The 22,677-nt window shown below is 41.3% G+C and overlaps 1 protein-coding gene across 1 annotated transcript; it reads right to left on the reverse strand.

Annotated features, from left to right (window-relative positions):
- Positions 1 to 3,334: 3,334 nt before the first annotated feature.
- LOC137536759 (bone morphogenetic protein 2-like) lies at positions 3,335 to 20,151 on the reverse strand. Its single transcript, XM_068258968.1, has 5 exons — positions 19,860 to 20,151; positions 15,046 to 15,185; positions 12,455 to 12,571; positions 10,802 to 11,009; positions 3,335 to 3,771 (listed from the first exon to the last, which is right to left on the reverse strand). The coding sequence occupies exons 1-5, from the start codon at positions 20,149 to 20,151 to the stop codon at positions 3,335 to 3,337; spliced, it is 1,194 nt and encodes a 397-aa protein (XP_068115069.1).
- Positions 20,152 to 22,677: the final 2,526 nt, after the last annotated feature.

Raw genomic sequence — 22,677 nt, forward strand, 5'->3', positions numbered from 1 at the left:
CCTTTAAAAGCATTAGTATTTATCCAATGTGACTCTCAGCAGTATGGAAGCATTCCACCTTATTACCAAATTAGATGAGGATGATACAGTGGGATGCGAAAGTTTGGGCAACCTTTTTAATCATCATGATTGTCCTGTATAAATCGTTGGTAGTTACGATAAGAAATGTCAGTTAAATACAGTATATCATTTAGGACAGAGTTCCCCAACCCTGTCCTCAAGGCCCACCACCAGTACATGTTTTGCAGAGAACCACAAACATTCACAGGTGAGGTAATTAGTGTCTCAGCAGAGCTAATTAACAACCTCTGTGGATTGCCACAAAACAACTCTCAAATGCCCTGAAAACAAAGATTGTTCACCATCATGGTTTAGGGAAAGGATACAGAAATCTGTCTCAGAGATTTCAGCTGTCTGTTTCCACAGTTTGAAACATATTGAGGAAATGGAAGACCACAGGCTCAGTTCAAGTTAAGGCTCGAAGTGGCAGACCAAGAAAAATCTTGGATAGACAGAAGTGACAAATGGTGAGAACAGTCAGAGTCAACACACAGACCAGCACCAAAGATCTACAACATCGTTTTGCTGCAGATGGAGCCAATGTACATCGTTCAACCATTCAGTGCACTTTACACAAGGGGAGGCTGTATGCGAGAGTGATGCAGAGGAAGCCCACAGAACAAACAGAGCCGGTTGTGTTATGCTAAAGCACATTTGGACAAGCCAGCTTCATTTTGGAGTAAGGTGCTGTGGACTGATGAGTTATTTGGGCATAAAAAGGGGCATTATGCATGGAGGAAAAAGAACACAGCATTTCAAGAAAAACACCCGCTAGCTAGATAGACAGAAGCAAAGAATGGTGAGAACAGTCAGAGTCAACCCACAGACCAGCACCAAAGACCTACAACATCATCTTGCTGCAGATCGAGTCACTGTGCATCGTTCAACCATTTGGCACACTTATATAACTCATCAGTGATGCAGAGGAAGCCTTTTCTCCACCCACAGCACAAACAGAGCTGCTTGAGGCATGCTGAAGCCCATTTGGACAAGCCGGCTTAATTTTGGAATAAGGTGCTGTGGGCTGATGAAACTAAAATTGAGTTATTTGGGCATAGGGTGTTTTGCATGGAAGAAAAATAACACAGCATTCCAAGAAAAAGACCTGCTATGCTGCTACCTACAGTAAAATATGGTGGTGGTTCCATCATGCTGTGGGGCTGTGTGGTCAGTGCAGGGACTGGAATCTTGTCAAAGTTGAGGGATGCATGGATTCCACTCAGCATCAGCAGATTCTGGAGACCAATGCCCAGGAATCAGTGACAAAGCTGTAGCTGCATCGTGGCTGGATCTTTCAACAAGACAACGAACCTAAACACTGGCCAAAATCCACTAAGCAATTCATGCAGAGGAACAAGTACAACATTCTGGAATAGCCATCTCAGTCCCAAGACCTGAATATAATTGAAAATCAGTGGTGTGAGTTAAAGGATACCCGAATTGACATGTGACATGATGAGATAGACATGTGCATGTGCAGTGCCTAGCACACAAATAGCTATGCTGTGTTACTTTTTTCTTTCTCTATCTGAAAGAGTTAAATATCAGGTATGTAAGTGGCTGACTCAGTCCTGACTCAGACAGGAAGTGACTACAGTGTGACCCTCACTGATAAGAAATTCCAACTATAAAACACTTTCCTAGCAGAAAATGGCTTATGAGAGCAAGAAAGAGATAAAAAGGGAAATTTCTTATCAGTGAGGGTCACACTGCAGTCACTTTCTGTCTGAGTCAGGACTGAGTCAGCCACTTTCATACCTGATATTTAACTCTTTCAGAGAGGGAAAGGAAAAAAAGGAACACAGCATAGTTATTTATGTGCTAGGCACTGTACATACACATGTCTATCTCATCATGTCATATGTCACTTCGGGTATCCTTTAAAGAGAGCTGTCCATGCTGGGAATCCATCAAATCTGAATGAACTAGAGATGTTTTGTAAAGAGGAATGGTCCAAAATACCTTCAACCAGAATGCAGACTCTTATTGGAACCTACAGGAAGCGTTGAGAGGCTGTAATTTCTGCAAAAGGACGATCTACTGAATATTGATTTGAAATCTTTTTTTGTGGTGCCCAAATTTACGCACCTGCCTATTTGTGAACAATTATTGCACACTTTCTGTAAATCCAATAAACTTAATTTCACTTTTCAAATATCACTGTGTGTGTCTCCTGTATAATGTATTTAACTGACATTTTTTATCATAACAACCAATGATTTATACAGGAAAATGATGGCGATTAACTAGGTTGCCCAAACTTTTCATCCCACAATATATGGCCACTAGGGATAGTCATTGAGATGCAAATAAGAGTTGATACAGAGTGCAGATTTTGTATGCAAATACATGCAGCTTGAAAATGAACCAATCACATTCCACTTCAACAGGATTTGATTCGTCCATTTTCAAGCTGCATGAATTCGCATGCAAAATTTGCATCATCCTATATCAACTCAGAATTAACTAATTGACAATCCCTAATGAACACATGTTAAAAAAGCAGCCATACTGTGCCAGTTATTGATTACAGGTAGTCCCCGACTTACGAACGCCCGACTTACGAACAACCCGCCGATATGAACGGCATTGATTCAGTGTTTCCATGGGAACAATCCCCCAAAAAATTTTCAAATTGGACTTGTAGTTTTTGAGAAAATCGATTTTAAAAAATTAAAAGAAAAAATGGTTTTAAACTTGTATAAGCAAGCACAGAGGGCAGAGGTGACACAGAGGGGGACACTGGAGACACAGGGAGGGGGGGGGGGCACAGAGGAGGTACAGGGGACAGAGATAGCACATTGTTCCGACTTAAGAACAGATTCAGATTAAGAACGAACCTACAGTCCCTATCTCGTTCGTTAACTGGGGACTACTTGTACTAGCAAATAAATGACAGTTAAATAGCATGCAGGGCTAAATTTCACAATCTGTGCACCCCTATCCCTATAGTAAATGTTGAGGTCTATGATGTTTTATGCAACCAAGGAACAGGACCAACAGATAACCTTTACACTCCATTTTAACAGCAGGTCATCAAGAATGGAAATGTGTGGTATGATGAGGTGCTAAGTTGTTGTTTTTTTTGTTTTTGTTTTGTTTTTTACCTTAAGAGAGATAATGAAAAAAATATGCTGTGAGGTTTGCTGTGATGTATAGGGTAGGGGTCAGTAGAGGGTGTTCCTTGTGGTTAGTCTCTTGTAATTAGTTAAAAGAATATGTGTGTTATGCAAAAATAAATAATTAAAAGTTAAAAATTGCAGAAGAATAGTGTTCAGTGACAGCCACAGCTCACAGCTACCATATCATCATATTGCTTCAATACAACATTCTCTTCATCATCAAAATAAAGTAAATTGATTGAATTAAGCTGATTTGGGACACAACATGGTGTCTCAATGCCTTGCTTAAGTTTGAGAGCATGGACAATGGACTGCACGGTAGCATGATTCGTGGCACCCAGTCCCTTTCCCATAGGAAACATACAAATCCCCTTGCAGTGGTAAGCATTGTATCCTTTTGGAGAGATGATCCAGCCAGCCCAGCCAATGTCTTCAAAGTCTACATAAAGTGGTTCACGATGGCAAGCAGGATATCTAGCAGGATACGCATCTCGAGTTCTTCGACTTCTGGCATGGTCCATCTCATGTGGCAACTTGTGTGACATGGGTTGCAATAAATATGAATCTTCAGATTCTGGAAGAGGACTTTCTAATTCAAAGAAAAGACAAAATATATGTATTGTGGTCTTTTTTTATAGCTTTTTATAGCGTTTACAATTACATAGCAAATTAACAATTATTTCATTGATATTACTACAAATAATCTATGAATAGCAGTAGCTAAGCAGGAAGAGGAAGCACTGCTTAATAACACTTTGGAGACTTTTTCATCCTGCAAACATTCGAAACACAATTGTTTCACTGGACATGGAGTTGATGTAGTCTATACAATGAAATGCTTAATTTCTTTTGATTAAATGTTTATATTGACTAATGATCTTTTATTAACTACATGTCCTGTGATTTATGGGCAAGGGTAGCAGCAATGGTCTTCACTAAAGTATGTAAATGTAACCATATAATGCTGAATCAATTAGTGCAATACTGATGAAACAATAGTAGCACAACATCCTCTTTACATTTATAACTTCTTCTTTTGCAGCTGCATAAAGCTTGCTGAAATTAAACATGTCCTGTGAAAGCAGTGTTGCTCACAATGCTAAGGTAAAGCCATGGCACCACACTCCATCCCTGGAGGTATTCAAATGCAACTGAAAGACTGCATGTTTAGTCCAAAATTTACGGACATTTAGCTTTCACCACTATGGTATTATCTATCCTGCCACTGCCTACTAATTTGAGGATACATAAGCTAAGTGTCTTACTGAAGGAAAGGGTTTTACAAATGATATTGTTGTAAATACTGTAAGAACTTTGAATTTTTTTTTTATTCATAGCAAGAAAGTGATACATTTTTACTTACCTACTTGACAAAAATACTAACAATGACAACATATAAATAACTCTTGTTCCTCAACTTCACTTTAAGAGGGTAACATTTGTTTCAGCACTCTCACTGAAAGCTAACCTCCTTCTGTCATCTCCATCTGAAAAGCATCCTATAATTCTGAATCTGTACCTTCCTAATGCATGGTGCAAATGAAATGTTAGTGCATGTCCTCATCACCGGCATGAGGACACTAGCTGGTAAGTGGGTAGCTTCCGCTTTGATTTCTACCAGACCATTTGGCTTTCACCGTTATAGGTTATCTTGCAGGAGAGGGGCGATTGCTAAAAAGGCACATGGAATTGTGGTAATATTGAGGATGGAACACTTAGCAAGGAAGAGATTAAGGACCCATTCACACTTGTGTGAGTCGGACTGTACAAGGGTACGCGATGTGCAGAAAGATAGGCAGCCTTGTTCTGTAAACATCGAGCCAGGTACAGTAAATAAAGTTATTCCTCAGAACAAGATGACCGGTGCCTGGAACAAGGAATTTTACAGGCCATGTGCAGTAAAGACTGTGCTTGTCATGATACCACGGGGTACCTCACGGGGTCTTAGCCAATAGCAGGCGATGAGTTAGTGATCCGTCCCTGCTCAGATGATGTCACATTTAACTCTTTAGAGTTTGGTATAAGAAGAGGTAACGAGTTCCCGGGGGGGGGCTACTTCTTCTGTTGCTTCTGCCTTCTGGCTGATGACTTCCACCCTTTACTCTTTTTGTAATGTATTGTCATCTTATGTAACTGTATGCTGTATATAGACCTGAGTGCCACGTAATATTATAGATGTAACATAAGAGAAAGCCTGGTTGCCATGCAATGGGACCAAGAGCTGTAACGCAAAGAGGACTTACTACAGAACAATTGCTTCGCTGTGTAGAGATAAGCGTCTGTATATCTGTTTACTGAATAAACTCCTGAGACTTTGATGAAGTCTAATGCTGGGCATACACGGCTGCTGGGAGGATTATCAATCGAGCCTGATGGCTTGATTGATAATATTTGACGTGTCCGATACCCCACCGGATCGATAGTGTGCTCGATACCGGCGGGGAAAACAATAGAAGAATCGAGCGACTGATTAGCAGCCGCCCGCGGGGACGAGTGGAGATCGATCCGCGCGGATGAGCGGGGATGCGCCGGCATCGAGCCAGCGGCTCGATCCGGCGCATAATCGCAGCCGTGTATGCCCAGCATTAGAAGTCCTATCTTCTATGCTGTTGCTGTGATGAGAGTCGAGTTATCACACTACCTGTGATATAGTGCCGAACTAAGGTGTAGTGTTGTTGCCAATAGCAACCAACGTATAGATTCTTACAGAAAAGTGAAACACTAGCGCTTAGTGCTAGCGTTTTGCACAGGTGATTTTACCGTGATTAGCGTGGTAAAATCACTTAACACTCTCAGGATTCCGAGTTATTGCGATCAATGCTTTTTTAAGCACTGTATCGTGATCGCTCCGCAATTACGGCAAAATGCTGCATGCAACGCGTCACCTGCTAATCGCTCTAGTGTGAACGGGCCATTAGACGGGCCTAGGTATAATTTAGTTACAGAAAATGAGCAAGTCATAGTGTAGCTATTTCCATTTAATAAATGTTCTGTAATGAGGAAGAAGCAGGGGCGTAGGGGCCATGGTCGCAGCAGTCGTCTATGCAACCGCTCATCCTTCCCATCTGCTGCAGCTGAAGGAGTCAAATACTTACTTCACCATGATCCAAGCGCTGCAGCTACAAACTTCTTCCTGTTCTTGTGTTCCATCTCACAGTAAGAGTGCCCTGTAGGGGGCGCTCTTACTGTGAAATGTAACACAAGAACAGGAATAAGATTGTAGCTGCAGCGTGTGGATCGTGGCAAGTGAGTATCTGATGACTGCTGAGCTGCTGCTGGTCCTGCTGCTGTGTCCCCCTCCGCCTGGTTACCTATACTGAGACACCTATTCCTGACTATCTATACTCAGCCATCTAATCCTAGCTATCTATACTGAGGTACTTATTCCTGACTACCTATACTGAGGCATGTATCCCTGGCTATCTATACTGAGGTACCTATTCCTGGGTATCTATACTGAGGTATCTATCCCTGGCTATCTATACTGAGGTACCTATTCCTGACTATCTATAGTGAGGCATCGAATCCTGGCTATCTATACTGAGGTACATATTCCTGACTATCTATACAGAGGCATATATCCCTGGCTATCTATACTGAGGCAGAGCCGGACCATCAACCAGGCACCTCAAGCACTTGATTGGGGCCCCATTCGTGGTCTAGAGGGCCCCCTCTGAGAGCCCCTCAGCATGTAATCCCCCAGGCTGTCACTGCGCTGTGTGTGGCTAAGTGGCCTCAGCAATTGTATGTGCATTAATCCTGCCCGGCTGCCCGCTCTGCTGCGTCATCGGGCCTCGGTTACCGGGGAATACTGAGGCTGACTGGCTGACAGGCTCCTACTGAGCAGCGGAGAACTTCCCGGGGAACTAATTGTCCTGCCCTAGACAAAGAGCAGGAGAATTTAGCAAATAGAAACAGCGCTAGCTTCCCTCTAGCCAATACTGTGCTGCTGTTTCCAGCCTATCACACAAGAGGGAGGAGCTACGCTCTGCGTCGGAGAGAAGTGTGTGGAGCAGTGTGTACAGCTGAATCGCTGTCTTGTCTTGCCATGCCATGCCATGCCTGGTGATCCTCTGTGTGCCCGTAATGATTCCTATGTGCCTGCTCATCACTGACTGCACATGCTGCCCACTGTGTGCAGGGTTCATACTCTGGAGCAGTCCTCTGTGCTGCGTGGGGTGAGAAGCAGTCACTGGAGGAAGAAGAGAAGGAAGGCAGCATTCAGTGACAGCCCGTTATGTGACAGCCAGGGAGAGAGTGAGCATACTTGCAGACTTGGTTGCCAAGTTAGGTAAATAAGAGTTCTGTATGCTCTTGTTTTATTACAGCGTCTGCTCTGATGGAATGCGTGGAATTTGCAGTGATGTCCATGTCAGGCTTCCCAGCACCCTGCTCTTCCACACAGAGTAATGGCACAGGGAGTTGATTTGGGGGGAAGCAGGCTTGTTATACTCTGCAACATTGTGCCTGCAGCCTGGTATAGTATTGTATTAGCCCTACAGTATATAAAAGTATAATACTCTCTAGCCTTCTTTGCTCTCAGTCCACTCTTTTTCCACTTTACCTCTTGCTCTCTTTTCACACTCTCTTGTGTTCCCTCCACATTTTGTCCCTCTCTAACCTTCTCTTATTAATATTTAGTATTTATATAGCGCCAACATCTTCTGCAGCGCTGTACAGCGTATATTGTTTTGTCACTTATTGGTACCTCAGAGGTGCTCACAATCGAATGTCTATGTATGTATCATATAGTGTATGTATCGTAGTCTAGGGCCAATTTTTTTCAGGTTCAGGGGGAAGCCAATTAACTCATCTGTATGTTTTTGTGATATGGGAGGAAACCAGACTGCCCGGAAGATAACCCACACAGACACGGGGAGAACATACAAACTCCATGCAGATAGTGCCCTAGCTGAGATTAGACCCAACCCCTGCAGTCCTCCTTTTTTGCTATTGGCAACCTCTTGCTCTAGTTCCCTGTGTCCACCAAACTTTCTATCTACTCTTGGACTTTTTGCTCACCATTTCTCTTTCTCTCACTCTATACTCTCAGCGCTGCCAAATATGTTGGCGCTTTATAAATACAATAAAATAAATATATATTTATGTCCACCAACCCTCATCTTGTGCCACACTTCCCTCTCTGAATGTATTAATTATTATGTACTTATGTAGCACTGACATCTTCTGCAGCACTGTACAGAGTACATAGTCATGTCACTGACTGTCCTCAGGGGAGCTCAGCTCACAATCTAATCCTACCACAGTCATAGTCTAGTGTCCTATCATATAATTATTACGTATTTATATAGCACTGACATCTTCTGCAGCACTGTACAGAATACATGGTCATGTCACTGACTGTCCTCACAATCTAATCCCTACAATGGGCGCAGTCTAATGTCCCACACTTTTATGTATTTCTATAGCTCTGGCAGCTTCTGCAGCACGTTACAGTGTTCTGATGCTAAAGGTTGGGTATGTGTGCTTCACCTCCGAGTCATGGGCTGGGTGGGCCCTAGACTGAAATTTCTCTGGTAGGCCCCAAGGGTCCCAGTCCGACCCTGCTGGCTGAGCATCGCTGTTGCTATGGCAAACAGACGCTCTCCACTCCAGTCAAGCCCTCAGTGAATCAGCGTGCGCCTCCCTGTACGTACATACCGCCCTCTTCATCATGTCAGCTGCTGCTGACGTCATTGCCCCTCGCCCTCCCTCCTCTCAGTTAGCGCTCAGCCTCAGCTCGGTGTTGAGTACAGTGCAGATCAGTATGAGAGGAGACAGGCAACACAACAGCCACAGTCAGCAGGTGTCAAATAATTTCAATCAAACTTATAATGTGACTGATGTGGAAATATATGTGTAAAATATAAATATATATAGCTTATATACACACACACTATATATACTGTGTGTGTGTATATATATATATATATATATATATATATATATATATATATATATATATATATATATATATATATATATATATATATATATATATATATATCTCATGTGTATATAGCACATTGGTGCTTCACAGACTAATGCTGGGAATACACGGCTTGATTATGCTGCTCGATCGTTTTCCTCACTCAATTCTGCGGGCGATTCTCTTATCTTCTGCTCGTTTTTCTTATCTTTTTCCATTGTCCCCAATGCAGAATCAAGCGTGGAAAGATCGGGGGGAGATCGGACATGTCGGAAATTATCTATCGAGCCATCTAAATGGCTCAGAATTGAGCCGTGTATTACCAGCATAAGGTTATTCTTCCGTGAGCAGCTGAAGGCGTTCCCTTGGGTTTACTACAAAGGGGGGGGGGGGGATGAGGGGGTTGAGGGAGGGGGGACCCAAATCTGCCACTTTGCTTAGGGCCCCATTTAGCCTTAATCCGGCTCTGTACTGAGGTACCTATTCCTGACTAGCTATACTCAGCCATCTAATCCTAGCAATCTATACTGAGGTACCTATTCCTGGCCATCTATACTGAGGCATCTAATCCTGGCTATCTTTACTGAGGTACCTATTCCTGACTAACTATACTGAGGCATGTATCCCTGGCTATCTATTCCTGATTATCTATACCAGGCATGGGCAAACTCGGCCTTCCAGTTGTTACGGAACTACAAGTCCCACAATGCATTGCAGGAGTCTTGACAGCCACAGTCATGACTCATAAAGGCAAATGCATTGTGGGACTTGTAGTTCCGTAACAGCTGGAGGGCAGAGTTTGCCCATGCCTGATCTATACTGAGGTATCTATACCTGGCTATCTATACTGAGGTAACTATTCCTGACTATCTATACTGAGGCATCTAATCCTGGCTATCTATACTGAGATACCTATTCCTGACTATCTATACTAAGGTACCTAATTCTGGATACCTATACTGGAGGCACCTACTCCTGGCTATTTAATGTAGGGTGGGGGGGCCTGGGTCCAATTTCCACATCAGGGCCCAGAGGTTTGTAACTACACCACTGGGAAAAACACAGAAATGGAGAGGCACACCATCAATCCAAATATAGTGGGTGCATTACAGATATCCATGTAAAAATAGGGATCAGTAATTTGGGTGCTGGGTATTGCCATTATTTGAATAAGCTAATGATATGAAATAATGGCTTTCTGTTGGAAATTTGTGCAGCATTATTACTGTCACTTTCTAGCACTAACCTCCCCCCTACCCTTCTTCTAACACTAACTCTATCTACACCTAACACTAACCTCCCCCTATGTACACCTAACACTAACCTCTCCCATATCTATACCTAAAACTAACCCCCATCTACACCTAACCCTAACCTCCTTTTACACACTCCTATCACTATCCCTGAGCAACACACACAATACCGCTCAGTTAAAATGATAACAATAGTTGGATTTAGATAAAGCCAATACAGTTATACATGTGCCACTATGATCTGGACTTCGGGTACACAGGTGTCAAACTCCAGTGTCAATGTTCACCCTGGCCGAATGATAGCCGCATGTTTGGCTATATGATAACAGAATGCCAGTGCCCCTGGAAGACCATTACATACAATAGCTGTCAGTTATACTGTATATATGATAGCTGAACTCACAAAATAATGTGAATACATTCATAAAGTATCATACCTGTGTCTTTTACATAAGTAGGAGCAGTATTTGTGTTGGGTACTGCTCTCCTGCCATCATCATTGAAAAGCACCAAATATGATTTATTGCTGTCTGAGTTGTGCTTTTGAAAGGTGTGAAGATCAATGTCTAGGAAACTTCCAGAAGGCAGAGTAAAAGTTAAAAGAAAACCATGATCGGTTCTGCCATCTCCAGCCCACTTTGACACCTAAAAGTGAAAACAAAGGAAATATTATATATTATAATTATATTATATGCACATGTTGTAAGTTTTCTCCAGTGCTGAGAATACTTGAGCAGAGCACCATTTTGAAAAATCAAGATTAACAAATTATTACATTAACTTTTCATTGTAGTTGTAAGAAGTTTCAATAAATGTGCTTTCATTTTATATAAACTGTTTAGCACATAACATAATTATTAACAAATCCAGGCAGGTTCTGTATGATTACCAATGCTTTCTGGTGTTCTCCAGTGTTTGGCAGCAGTAGAGAACTTTAGAAAAAGCAAGCTCTGTCTAAAAGTAAAGGTGAGTTTTATCAATATTTAAAGTAAAACTCCACTATTTCGGAGAGAATGACAATCCATTAAGTTCAGTTCTATGCATTGCAAAAATTAAGCAAGCATGCACAGCATGTGCATGTAAAACACAGTTATTCATCATTGTGCCTAGCACAGTCTGCGATACGGATGCACCTATGCTTGCTAGCACTCAATGATTTAGTCTAGGTGGAAAATGAGAACAAGCTCCTGATTTGTACAAATAATTGTACTGCATCCTACCTAATAAAACCTAAGTGTCGCTGCATCCAGCAGCTGTCCCTGTGTCCCAAGTTTTTTGTTACAGTAACGGACAGCTGGGACCAGGGAGCTGGGTGGGCGGGCGAGGTGGGCGAGAGTGGTGCGCGCTCGGCACACGGCGGTTGTGTGCGCACGCATGCGCACTGGCGGCGGCGGCCGTAAAAAGGTCTAGAGCCCAGTTTTAAACGGGCTTGGGTCTACTAGTAATGCAATAAAGTTGTAAGGTTCCAAGCAATTCGTACCCCACACAGGGAGAATATATTCCAGGCTGGCAATGCAGAGTAATATACATTTCAGATATGTAAATTCATTATAGCTGCCTGGCTGCTAATTGAAATGATCTAGTCATGTGATACTGGTGACAGGATAGGCATCAGTCCTCAGTTAGCCTAAAAAGCTTTTCCTATGGGAGAAACTGAGCTAAAGTCCAAGGCCTCCCATGTAGGAGGCATTTGTACTTGTGGCCCATACCAAGTTGCCATATTTTGTATTTCATTTGCTAATAATTCCTGTAAAATGACTGTTAGAAACATTAGAAATATTTTAGAGGAACCAACAGTGAATCTCTCAAACAAAGAAAAGGAAAATTCGGAGCCACATGATAACAGACTTATTGTTCACTCATTAGAGGTTGAAAACAAGAATTAGAAAATCTATGGACAAATTTATATCGAATCTGTGCATATGCACTGCATTTACATCACTTGTGCAAAATATGTAGTGAATGTAAGTTTTACAAAAGGGACAAAAAAATCTGCAGCAGCTTTATTATTATTATAGAACTATTATTGAGGAAACCATCAATTTCTATGCATGTCAATACTGTTGGATGCACTCCATAATGATACTTACTGTTTGAGTGACATTAAACATCTCCCAGCCTTGTGAATGCAGGGGAAGAAGTCGGGAAGATATCAGATTTCCTCTCCAGGGTCCTGACGCACCGTCTAACAGCTCATACACATCCACCTGAAAACAGATGGTGTAAGCATGAAATTGCTCCTAAAGTTAAAAGGAACACTAAAACTGACAAGTACAATTAAAATGCTGTTAGTAGAACTGTGCCACAAGATAGCTGGGAAGATGCATTAAAAAGTATGGTCTAATTTCCAGGGAATAACACATGGGGTTATTCCAGCTAAGAAACTGTGACATTCTGGGAAGGAATAGGTCAATCAGATTGTCGTTCAAGAGGACTGTATAAACCTAATTAAATTGCAGGATACTACATTTAGTAGAATTTGGAAAGTGGACTTACCTAAGATGAAAGATAAACAATTGTATTTATCCCTCTGCTCATAAAAATGACTTTTTTTAAAGGTACCCTATGGTTTTATTTTGTATTTAAACATTTACAAAGTAGATTTAATGTTTTATTGTCTTTGCTCAATGGCAGTCTATTAAGTGTCCCAGAGTTAAAATACATGAACTATTGACCTTTTTCTATCTCTCCCCTTCCCTCAAAAGTTGTATTCTATCAGGAAAATGTTTATGACTTTAAAGAGGAACTGTAACGACAAAACGGCCCCTGGGGGGTACTCACCTCGGGTGGGGGAAGCCTCCGGATCCTAATGAGGCTTCCCACGCCGTCCTCCATCCGTCAGGGGTCTCGCTGCAGCCCTCCGTGCAGCGGTGACGTAATATTTACCTTCCTGGCTCCTGCGCAGGCGCTCTGACGGCTGTCGGCGCCGAAGTAGGCGGAAATACCCGATCGCCGTCGGGTCTGCTCTACTGCGCAGGTGCAAGTTTCCGGCGGAGATCGGGTATTTCCGTCTATTTCCGTGCCGAAAGTCGCCACAGCGCCCCCGCTGGAGCCAGCAAAGGTAAATATTGAACTGACAGTCGGCACAGTCGCCGGCTGTTCGGAGGGCTGCAGCGAGACCCCCGTGGGACAGAGGACGGCGTGGGAAGCCTCATTAGGATCCGGAGGCTTCCCCCACCCGAGGTGATAACCCCCAGGGGATCTTTTTAATGTTACAGAGTCTCTTTAATTAGTTTATCAGTAAGGTTTACTATGTTACCCAACAAAGTACCGACAAGACAGAAGCTGTCACTTCTATGCCTGAAAATTAACTCTTTCAGGCAGCAAAATAAAAAATCAAAACAGCCTGGTTATTAATATGTTTTGCTCTGTACATACACAATTATCTCATCATGTATGGGCAGCACTATGGCTAAGTGGTTAGCGCTCTTTCTGTGCAGCACTGAGTCCCCGGTTTGATTCTTAGCCAGGGCACTATCTGCACAGAGTTTGTGTGTTCTCCCCGTGTCTTTGTGGGTTTCCTATGGACACGCTTGTTTCCTCCCACATCCCTCCAAAAAAACATGCAGATAAGTTAATTGGTTACCCCCCTAAATTGGTCCTAGATTACAATACATACACTACACGATACATACATAGACATATGACTATGATAGGGATTAGATTGTGAGCCCCTCTGAGGGAGAGTTGAGTGACAAGGCAATATAGTTTGTACAGCTCTGCGGAAGATGTGGGTGCTATATAAATACTAAATAATAATAATAGTAATCATGTCAAACTTTAAGAGAGCCTTATTTTGAGGTATGCATCTTTGTTTTTATTCCTTTGGAAGCATTGCTGTAATTAATAGAAAGGCTGGAAGAAAACCATTGAATGGTATAACTGTCTGATACCTAGATGTTTTCTACCAGATACACATCCTTTTAATTTCTATTAATGATCATTTTGTACACCTAAAATTTAGGCATCATAAGATGCTATTGTATGTTTAAGGTGAATGGGAACCGCATTTTTAAAAAAATGAAGCAAATACTTACCTAAGGAGAGGGAAGGCTCTGGGTCGTATAGAGCCTTCCATCTCCTTTCTCAGCGCTCTCTATCCTGTGCTGGCTCCCCCCCCGTTTTAATCCCCCACCGCAAGGGTATTTGGAAGTCTTCGGGAACCGTGTCCTGACGAAGACATGCGGCTCCATACTGCACAGGCGTGAGTGTGCAAGAGAGCGTGCTTGCGCAGGCACAGTACAGGGCCGCCCTTCTTCAGGAGCACTTGGGCTCCCTGAAGACTTCTGAAGCCTCCTTCGGTCGGGTAAAGCAGTATTCGACTAATTTAGTCAAATACTGCTACCGGGCAAGCCAGCACTGGAACGAGGGGACCAGGAGAGGAGCGGGAAGGCTCTATAGGACCCAGAGCCTTCCCTCTCCTTGGGTAAGTATCTGTCTCATTTTTTTTAAATGTGGTTCTCATTCACTTTAAGGCAACATCCAGACTTTTGAGTTTTATGGAATTTTACCAACAGAAGTAAACCATAGGATATTGAAAAATTACATTAAAATCAATGACTCTTATTTAAAGTATATACTGAAGTGTATTTTTCAGAAAATTAGAAAAAAAGTATATGAACATTTTACACTAACAGCACATGCATTTATTTGAACAGGCATTTTAAGGAAGCTATCTTACCCTGCAGTAATGAAATTTGGCTGACAGAGCGAACAGCCTCCACTTGAACAACACCCGAAACTCAGCCTTTAAAATATGCTCTTTGCTTCTCACAGATGAAATATTGAAGATGTAGACTGGATATCTTTTCTCTGACAAGACTAGATAAGAATGCATAGATATGTTAGAAGGGGGTTATCTATATAAAATAACTTTTTATTATTCTGAAAATGGAACTATCCTTACATTTGTGTATTGGTAACATAATTCATTAAGACATTACCATTTTACTCTGCTATTAAATTTCACAACTTTGTTAACAATAAAAAATGTTTTATTCATTTTTCTTGCCGAAATCCAACAGTCCGCAATAGTACTGAAACAAATCAGATCATGTTGTCTTACATCGCTCTGGTCAGTGTTAATGGTTGAAAGATTCTCTAGAAGTCTTGCAGGTTGTTATTATAAAAGAGCAGTTTGTTGCCTGCCTCTAAACAGTAACCTCTAGTGGCCAGATAGAAGATATGACTTATGTCAACTATATTCTGAATGCTATAGGGTCCACAAACTCTACTGTTAGTTTTAAAGCTAAATTTAAATCTAGTTTAAAAGGAGACTGCCATGACTTGACGAAGAATAACATTTGTAATTTATACCCTCTAAAAAAATTTAGGTTTTTAATGTTAAAGGTGAAAAAGCTGTTATCAATCAGCTGATACAGCTATCTAAATGATTCTGAAGATAACATAGAAATACATTATTTGCTTGAGATAGGGCTTATCAGTCTTAACAGCCACAGAAGGTGTTGAAAGAGATTATCTCACTCCAGGATTATGCAAGTTTTTTTTTTTTAGTAGCAGAAATGAGGCTTTTGGTAATCTTTTAAAACATGTTATAAGTGTATATAAAACAACATTAAACAAACAGTTACAATAACTGATTTATTAAAAAGACACATCCTGGTTGTTCTTTATAAATTATAGGTGAGCAAGTAACCAGTCATACTGGATGCATTCCTATCACACACAGGAAAAGAGTACATCAAGTAAATTAGGGCCGTTTCACATGGACGGCCGCCGGAAGCCGCCTCGTCCTGTGACGTCTCGTTCGGGGGGTCGTGCTACGGCGATCATCGGTGTCCCGTTGCAATCAGCGTTTTTCATCCCGGCAAGGAAACATGAAGGTGCAGCAGTGAATCCAGCCTGGATGCTGCATGTAGCGTACAGATTTGCCTGAAACGACAGGGAAAATCGGGATCGGAACGCTGCATTTGCGCAATCGACGGTAATTGACAGTAACAGCACCATGCTAAATGCTCCCATTCTCTTGAATAGGAACGTTTAGCCAACGAGTCCCGAACCCTTAGTGGTAAACGCTGCCAAGCGTCCATGTGAACCGGCCCTAAACTACCCCTCCAAAGAGCTCACAATCAAAAGGTTGCCACACATGGTACAATAAAATAATCACATTTAATGGTAATTCTATTAAAAACAATTGGTTGTGCAAAAAAAAAAAAAAAAAATAAAGCTTTTTTTTTTTTTTTTTTTTTCATTTGTTTGAGAAACCTAATATTCTGAATTTCTAGATAATCTGGAATCTGGAATTCCCCCCCCCCCCCTTTTTTTTTAAAGGTGATCGGGAGTGTTGAATTTTTCTAATCAATTTTTATGAAACTTGAATGGTGTAGGGTAGATTGTAAATTCCTTGATGTAAAGACCCAAGCAATTTTTTTCAACATTTTTCATCTTTTTTTCATAATTGGGGAACAATTCAACAAATGTTTGTGATATATTGGTCAGATTTTTGATATTTTACAATCAATCATACAAATGTACTGTAGTTCTTGAATTGCAAAAAATGTAAAAGGTTGTATGGTGTGTCGCCACCTTAACACAGTCTAAAGAGAGTTTTGGGCGGAGAACCAATTAACTTAGTATACTTTTAGGATGTATGAGGGAAATGGAGTGGCTGCAGGAAATCCATAATAACATAGAGATAATGTACAAAACCCCATGCTGATGGTGTCCTGGGCAGAATTCAAACATGGAATCCTAATGCTGAAAGGTGAAAATCCGCCACTGTCTATGTAGTCAATAAATACAATACTAAAACCTCCTGTCTGCCTTATTTAACATTAAATTGCAGTAAGAGGAATGGACACACTTACATAGTCATTGTCTAATCTTCCTAACACAGTCTAAGAACAATTTTGGGCGGAGAACCAATTAACTTAGTATACTTTAGGATGTGTGAGGGAAATAGGGTGTCTACAGGAAATCCATGCAAACACAGATAATATATACAACTTCATGGAGATGGTGTCCTGGGCAGAATTCAAACATGGAATCCTAGTGCTGAAAAGTTAGTCTACGCCACTATTTAAGTTAAAATGTTGTGAATAAATCCAATATAAAGCCTTCTATGTGAATTATTTAACATGAAATTATCAAATAAGGCAAGAGTTTGTAGAAAATGTTTGCAGGGCCATACTCCCATCTATGTATGAGCATGGGTGCACTGTGCAGGTGCAAGGACAGCCGATACCTGCGCAGTAGCACAGAGCCTCTTGTGCATGGCTTTTCCTCTGTAACAGGGATGGGAGCATGACCATAAAGAAGAAAAGGGTTCCAGTAAGGAGCAGTGGGATGAATCATCCACGTCTTTCCCTCTACCAAGGAAGTATCTGAGTTTTGCATTTTATTCCTCGCAGGTTTACTTGAGCATTTTTTTATTGAGACACATTTTGATTAAATAAAGAAAAGGTATGCGTTATATCATAAATATATTATTCCTCTGAGGCTGCATAGGTTTACTTTAAAAGAGTGCAACAATCATAAATATAGCAATTTGGTAATATTTCAAGTTGATTAAAAAAGGATGTTTCTATAGGTACTTATTTAATTTCAAAGTGGAATGGGGTAGCCAGGGAGTTTTTTATAATACCTTTAAGCTATGTCAACAGTGGGGTATTTTTTTAACCACGCTCAATCCATTCCATCGCCCTAACTACATTACAATATACAATGCAATACAATAACATTTCTATAGCGCTTATCTCCCATAGGACTCAAAGCGCTTACATTCATGTGTATAGGCCCAGAGGTTAATAAGTGTGCATTTCTAGAAGGCACCAAAATGATGCAAATTTTGAACCTCAACACTGACTATGTAAATAGGGTCTTTGGTAAATTTTTGTACATGTAGGTATGCACATTTTATGGTGATACTTATGTCTATCACGTTACTTTTTGGTAAATTAGTCCAGGTCAGATGATCTGGGAAACAAGAATACATTACTTTGAAATTGTGTAAATGTCATAAGCAACACACCTGTATAAACAGAGTTGCCATGTTTGGTCCATGTGTAAATTAAAAGTTTACTGCACTGCAAAGTGTACCACTAGGGCAATGTACCATACAGATTGTATGCTGTTTGGAATTGAGTCAATCACGATCAGAAGGAAGTGCATTTGATTGGTGCAGTCTGAAGCTGTACAGTTTGCATTATATTTTCATGTAAACCATACTTTTTTGCATCTCCCTGACCATCTCTACTCATTATATTAGTTTATTGCATCGCATTTTAAAGCAATACACAGCAATTTCTGTTGCAGAAAAGTATGGGTGCATTGTCATTCACAGTGATTAATGACAATGTATTCATTGTCTGAAAAATGTGCTGCAATTAACTGTAAACTGCTCCAAGCAATAGATCCTATCTGAACTAGGTTCTGTCCAATCCATTCTATGTGCTGTGTGTTGTGTTAAAAAGCAATTGAGATCACATGGTAAGAATACACCCTTAAACATATTGGGTTTTGCTCAATGTATTTGTCCATATAAACATATTTTTTGCATATTTTCATTTAAGGACATCCGAGGTGAAGATAAACTGATTAGACAAACAATTGTATCTGTCCTCCTTCTCCTATAAATGCATTTTTTTTTATTTCCCATAGTTTTATTTCATATTTAAATCTAGTTTTTAGGTTTTTACTGTTTAATTGTCTCTGTTTAATGCCACCTTCTGTGAAGTATGCCAGAGCTCAAATCTATGAATTATTTACCCTTTTTGTCTCTTTCCTGCTCTCAGAAACCATTTACTCACAGAAAAGTGTTTTATGGCTGTAATTACTCGTCAGTGAGGGTTATGCTATAGTCAGACCCAGTCCGACCCGGTCCCGACCTAGACAGAAACTGTCACTTGCATACCTGATGTTTAACTCTTTCAGGCAGAGGAAGAAAAAAAAGGAACACAGCCTAGTTATTTGTGAGCTTGGCACTGTACGTACACATGTCTTATCTCATCATGTCACATGTCACCTTGGTTGTCCTTTAATGCCACCACGTTCAGTGACAGCTTGAGGTGCATTGGGTTGGATAATATAATCATTTTGCTAATGTGATACAATTATATTTTAATGGTACATTCACATTGGCGCATTAACAGTGAGGTGCAGTGGAATCCGTCAGCATAACACAATGCATGCAGTGCGGAACTGGATAACAATTAATGTGAAGCATACTTTATGCACTGTAAGCTTCACTGTATATGTTGCAACCCACACACGCATAACACACACGTTTCCCCTCCATTGCATTGCGATCCTGTTTTTACAGGGAATGCACCAAAACACGTCACTGAGAACTTAGCATTAATGTTTAAACAATATAATTTAGGGCAGAACCCCAAATGATTAAAGTTAAATGAATGCAAAGTATACATAGTTGTTATATTTTTAACATTACAAGGAACTGCAACATGTCTAACTTTATATTCACTATTTAGAGTTTAATTATTCCCCCATTATAGCCACACTCACAATTGCACTCACCTTTGTTTTCAAAGCTTCTCACTATATTGCCTTCCAGAAGTCCATGTGCCTTGGTGCTTCCATCAGGACCAGCTACTCGGCTGTACAATTCGAGCATAAATTGAGGGGGCTTTTTTTCTGGTGTGATGTTGTGTGGCAATTCAGCAAAAGCAAACACTTCCTGCAATTTTTGTATGGCCTCAGATACAGGCACGGATTCTCTCAAATGGGATTTTCTTTCCAAACTCAAATGAAAAAAAGATGATGGACCACAAAGCAGAACGATGAGGAAAATGATTAAAAGAACATCCATCCTGCAAATATAATCTAATGTATTGACTGTGCCGCTATTCCAGTATCAATGCTGTCCCTCAATACTGTTCAAAACATTTCTACAAGTGCCCTTTATCCTTCAACTGGACTCTATGCTTTATAACCCCTGTCCCACACTTTGCAATTGCAAATCTCTTTAACTCAAGAGAAAGGGAGGTGTTACAAGGCATGCAAAACAAAACAAGAGAACAGCAGTAACTCAGTAACTGTGAACAAGCACACTGTAATTGTATTGTTATTGGTATACAATGCTAATTCCTTAAGAGCAAGCTGTCACTAATGGTACATGTCTAAATCCACTAAAATATAAAGAGACTGTTTTTTGCAGACCACAGTCTGAAATGTTTATTGGCAGGCATGTCTGCAGATGGCAAGCTAGCTGAATGTTCTTGCCCACCTAATACTGGGAATACACAAGTCGATCTGGCGTCTCGATTAGCCGCCGGATCGACTCCCACCGCGTCCCCGCCACCGTCCGGATGGGTTCCCGCTCGTCCCCGCGGACGCTTTCTTATCTTCCGCTCGATTCCCCGCTATTGTCCGCCCGCGGGGATCGAGCGGGGAATCGATCCGGCGGGTCATCGGACCTGTTGGAAATTATCAATCGAGCCATCAGCGCCACGATTGATAAGGGCGCATCGACCCGTGTATGCCTAGCATAACATCTACAGACCTATGTTTTAAATCTTTGAGTTTGTGTGTTGAAACATGTTTACATGTTTACATGTTTATAAAAATTAGTAAAAATTAAAAAAGCACTGTCGTTATATTTGTTTAGAAAATATGCATGGTTTTGAGAACAATTACTAAGATACTGTAGCCCAATAACACTGTAAGGGCTTATTCACACTAAGGGCACTTTCTGGTTTTTTTTAACTCCCGGCGATTTTCAGAATCGCCCGGGCCTTTTTCCACTACACAGCTGAATCACAAAATCGCAAATCGCTAGTGATTTTTAAATCTCTAGGGTTGCTACTTTATCATAGAAATCATGAGAAGTATTTTCCCCTATAGTTATTCGATTTGGAAATCGCAAATCGCAATCGCTTTTTGGATCCCCCCGGGAGACCCATCATTGCGGGTATCGGATCTATTACCAGTGCCCTTTCCCACTATGTAGATTTACACTTGCAGAAATTTGTGTGCCAATTACCTGCTTATCTTAAGGACACCACCCACACATTACAGACACTCAGGAATGTCGAGTGGGTACCAGATTTGTATAGATGGGCAACTCTAGATGTGAGTGCCCTATATACAAATATACCACACGATTTGGGCCTACAATCCATCAGACATTATTTGGGGGGAGATCCCTTAATGCCAGAGAGTCAGAAACAGTTCATTTTAGACTCTATTGAACTTATACTTCAGACGAATTATTTTACCTTTTTGGATGTGTTTTATCTGCAGCTACGGGGGACGGCGATGGGGACGAGGTTCGCTCCGGCCTTCGCAAATCTTTATATGGGCTGGTTTGAGGAGCAAATAATTTGGTCCGATGCCAACCCATATCGGGCGAACCTCGTCCTCCATCGCCGTTTCATTGACGATATATTATGTGTATGGAGGGGATCTATGGAGGAGTTACAGGGGTATGTTAGTTATCTGAATGGGAACCAACTGGGTTTGTCCTTTACCATGGAGACAGATCCCTATAGGACACACTTTTTGGATCTGGATATAGAGGTAGATCCTCTTAATGCGTCTATCAGGACCACTAATTACTTTAAGCCTACAGATAGGAATGGCTATTTAGACTACCACAGTGCTCATCATAAGCCTTGGCTACGGAATGTTCCATTTGGCCAATTTAAGCGACTACGTCGCAATTGTACCAATCTAGTGGACTATACTAGACAATCGGAAGTATTGAGGTCCAGATTTTTAGAGAAACATTACCCAGCCCCCTAGTCGAAGCAGCAAGGGATCGGGCCGCTACTTTGTCCCAGTCTGAGTGTTTATTGCCCAATAGAGCCAATTCTGAGAAAGAGAAACCCCAGACCAAAAAGACTTCGATTGTTTTGAATTTTTCTGGACAGGCTGAAGAGTGTAGAGACATTTTTTCTAGATATTGGCCCATTTTACTTAGCGACCCCATCTTGAAACAGTCCTTAGCCCCGAGACCCCAGATGGTCTTTAGAAGGGGCAAATCGATTAGGGGCCATATTGCACCCAGCAGGTTACCCATAGTGGAATGCAAAATGGCACCCTCCAAGCAGAGGGTCACCAATGGAGAATTGGGGTGCTTCCCTTGTGGGTCTAAAAGATGTCTTTCTTGTAAGACCCTGAGGACAGTTACACATACATTCCAGACTAGTTTATCAGCCATGTACCCTATAAAGAGCCATGTTACTTGCCAAAGCACATATGTCATCTATTTGCTAAGCTGCCCGTGTGAGCTGTATTATGTGGGACGTACCACCCAAAAATTTCAGACTAGACTGAACAAGCACAGGTCCAATATTCATAAAGGGGAGCAGAAACACGGGGTTTCAAAGCATTT

Source organism: Hyperolius riggenbachi, chromosome 10 (assembly GCF_040937935.1).
Source record: "Hyperolius riggenbachi isolate aHypRig1 chromosome 10, aHypRig1.pri, whole genome shotgun sequence".
NCBI classification, from domain to species: Eukaryota; Metazoa; Chordata; class Amphibia; order Anura; family Hyperoliidae; genus Hyperolius; species Hyperolius riggenbachi.

Coding starts and splice junctions, on each gene's coding strand:
- LOC137536759 (XM_068258968.1), bottom strand. CDS start 20,151: ATGGATGTTCTTTTAATCATTTTCCTCATCGTTCTGCTTTGTGGTCCA. Junction 15,186..19,859: donor GAGAAGCTTTGAAAACAAAG/GTGAGTGCAATT, acceptor ATTCTTATCTAG/TCTTGTCAGAGAAAAGATAT. Junction 12,572..15,045: donor CCAAATTTCATTACTGCAGG/GTAAGATAGCTT, acceptor ATCTGTTTTCAG/GTGGATGTGTATGAGCTGTT.